The sequence below is a fragment of the Perca flavescens genome, chromosome 5, assembly GCF_004354835.1.
Source record: "Perca flavescens isolate YP-PL-M2 chromosome 5, PFLA_1.0, whole genome shotgun sequence".
NCBI classification, from domain to species: Eukaryota; Metazoa; Chordata; class Actinopteri; order Perciformes; family Percidae; genus Perca; species Perca flavescens.
In genome coordinates, this window is record NC_041335.1 from 39,892,583 (window position 1) to 39,895,082 (window position 2,500).

The 2,500-nt window shown below is 37.4% G+C and overlaps 1 protein-coding gene across 1 annotated transcript in view; it reads left to right on the forward strand.

Annotated features, from left to right (window-relative positions):
* The window catches only part of LOC114556326 (protein FAM13A), a 12,128-nt gene that overhangs the window by 4,112 nt on the left and 5,516 nt on the right, over positions 1 to 2,500 (forward strand). The window contains exon 3 of the mRNA XM_028579229.1: positions 360 to 441. Coding sequence (XP_028435030.1) covers positions 360 to 441 — 82 coding nt within the window. The remainder of the gene's footprint in view (positions 1 to 359; positions 442 to 2,500) is intronic.

Below are 2,500 nucleotides of genomic sequence, written 5' to 3' on the forward strand. Positions count from 1 at the left end.
TGGGAGATAGGGCCTTCTGTGCTGCTGCCCCACATCCGTGGAAGGCCCTCCCTGACACCTTGAGGGCTCCTCAAGGTGTCAAAGGTCTTAAGACATTTCTTTTTAGCAGAGCTTTTGGTCCTCCTTTAGATGCTTTTTTATTATTTTGTATTTTAAACTGCTCACCTTTTTTGTTTCTAACCTATAGCACTTTGAGATCTTTTGATAAAAAGGGCATTCTAAATAAAATGTATAATAATAATAATAATTATTATTATTATTATTAACATGAACTAGTTTGAGTTGCTGATTTCAAAATGTTGAGTGTTTGGAGTGGGCTGTTGTGTAAAGACGTTGACGTTGTGTTTTCTGTGTCCCAGCCGTCCCACAACGATAAATACTCGAACCCAGAGATGGTCCGAGTGATGGGGGACCTGGCCAAGGCTCGCAAACAGCTCAAAGGTCAGAAGATCTAACTCACTCACACTGGAAAGTTCATGTTTCTGCTTTAAATGCTCTGTCGAAATGGCAGAGGAGACACACACACATGTGCACACACAGAGACACGAACACACAGACACACACATACAGACACACATGCACACACAGAGACACACATATACAGACACACATGCACACACATGTACACACAGACACACACACACACACACACAGAAACACACACAGACACACACAGGAAACACACAGACACACACATACAGACACACACACGCACACACAGACACACACATATGCACACACACGCACACACAAACACAGACACACACACACACGCACACACAGAGACACACACACACACACACACACACACACACACAGAGAAACATAAAATATGCATAATGTGTTTCTTGTCGACAGTGATTGCTGAATAGATGAAGCATAATGTAGTAAATATACATGAGAAGTAATAAATATCTGCGGAAACCTGTAGTACAAGTAGAGACAGAAGTTTAACCTGTAGTACAAGTAGAGACAGAAGTTTAACCTGTAGTAGAAGTAGAGACAGAACTTTAACATGTAGTACAAGTAGAGACAGAAGTTTAACATGTAGTACAAGTAGAGACAGAAGTTTAACCTGTAGTAGAAGTAGAGACAGAACTTTAACATGTAGTACAAGTAGAGACAGAAGTTTAACCTGCAGTAGAAGTAGAGACAGAAGTTTAACCTGTAGTAGAAGTAGAGACAGAAGTTTAACATGTAGTACAAGTAGAGACAGAAGTTTAACATGTAGTACAAGTAGAGACAGAAGTTTAACCTGTAGTAGAAGTAGAGACAGAAGTTTAACCTGTAGTAGAAGTAGAGACAGAAGTTTAACATGTAGTACAATTAGAGACAGAACTTTAACATGTAGTACAAGTAGAGACAGAAGTTTAACATGTAGTACAAGTAGAGACAGAAGTTTTAACCTGTAGTACAAGTAGAGACAGAACTATAACATTTAGTACAAGTAGAGACAGAACTTTAACATGTAGTACAAGTAGAGACAGAAGTTTAACCTGTAGTAGAAGTAGAGACAGAAGTTTAACCTGTAGTAGAAGTAGAGACAGAACTTTAACATGTAGTAGAAGTAGAGACAGAAGTTTAACCTGTAGTAGAAGTAGAGACAGAAGTTTAACATGTAGTACAAGTAGAGACAGAACTTTAACATGTAGTACAAGTAGAGACAGAAGTTTAACATGTAGTACAAGTAGAGACAGAAGTTTTAACCTGTAGTACAAGTAGAGACAGAACTATAACATTTAGTACAAGTAGAGACAGAACTTTAACATGTAGTACAAGTAGAGACAGAAGTTTAACCTGTAGTACAAGTAGAGACAGAACTTTAACATGTAGTAGAAGTAGAGACAGAAGTTTAACCTGTAGTAGAAGTAGAGACAGAAGTTTAACCTGTAGTAGAAGTAGAGACAGAAGTTTAACCTGTAGTAGAAGTAGAGACAGAACTTTAACATGTAGTAGAAGTAGAGACAGAACTTTAACATGTAGTAGAAGTAGAGACAGAAGTTTAACCTGTAGTAGAAGTAGAGACAGAACTTTAACATGTAGTAGAAGTAGAGACAGAACTTTAACATGTAGTAGAAGTAGAGACAGAAGTTTAACCTGTAGTAGAAGTAGAGACAGAAGTTTAACCTGTAGTAGAAGTAGAGACAGAAGTTTAACTTGTAGTAGAAGTAGAGACAGAAGTTTAACCTGTAGTACAAGTAGAGACAGAACTTTAACATGTAGTACAAGTAGAGACAGAAGTTTAACATGTAGTACAAGTAGAGACAGAAGTTTTAACCTGTAGTACAAGTAGAGACAGAACTATAACATTTAGTACAAGTAGAGACAGAACTTTAACATGTAGTACAAGTAGAGACAGAAGTTTAACCTGTAGTAGAAGTAGAGACAGAAGTTTAACCTGTAGTAGAAGTAGAGACAGAACTTTAACATGTAGTAGAAGTAGAGACAGAAGTTTAACCTGTAGTAGAAGTAGAGACAGAAGTTTAACATGTAGTACAAG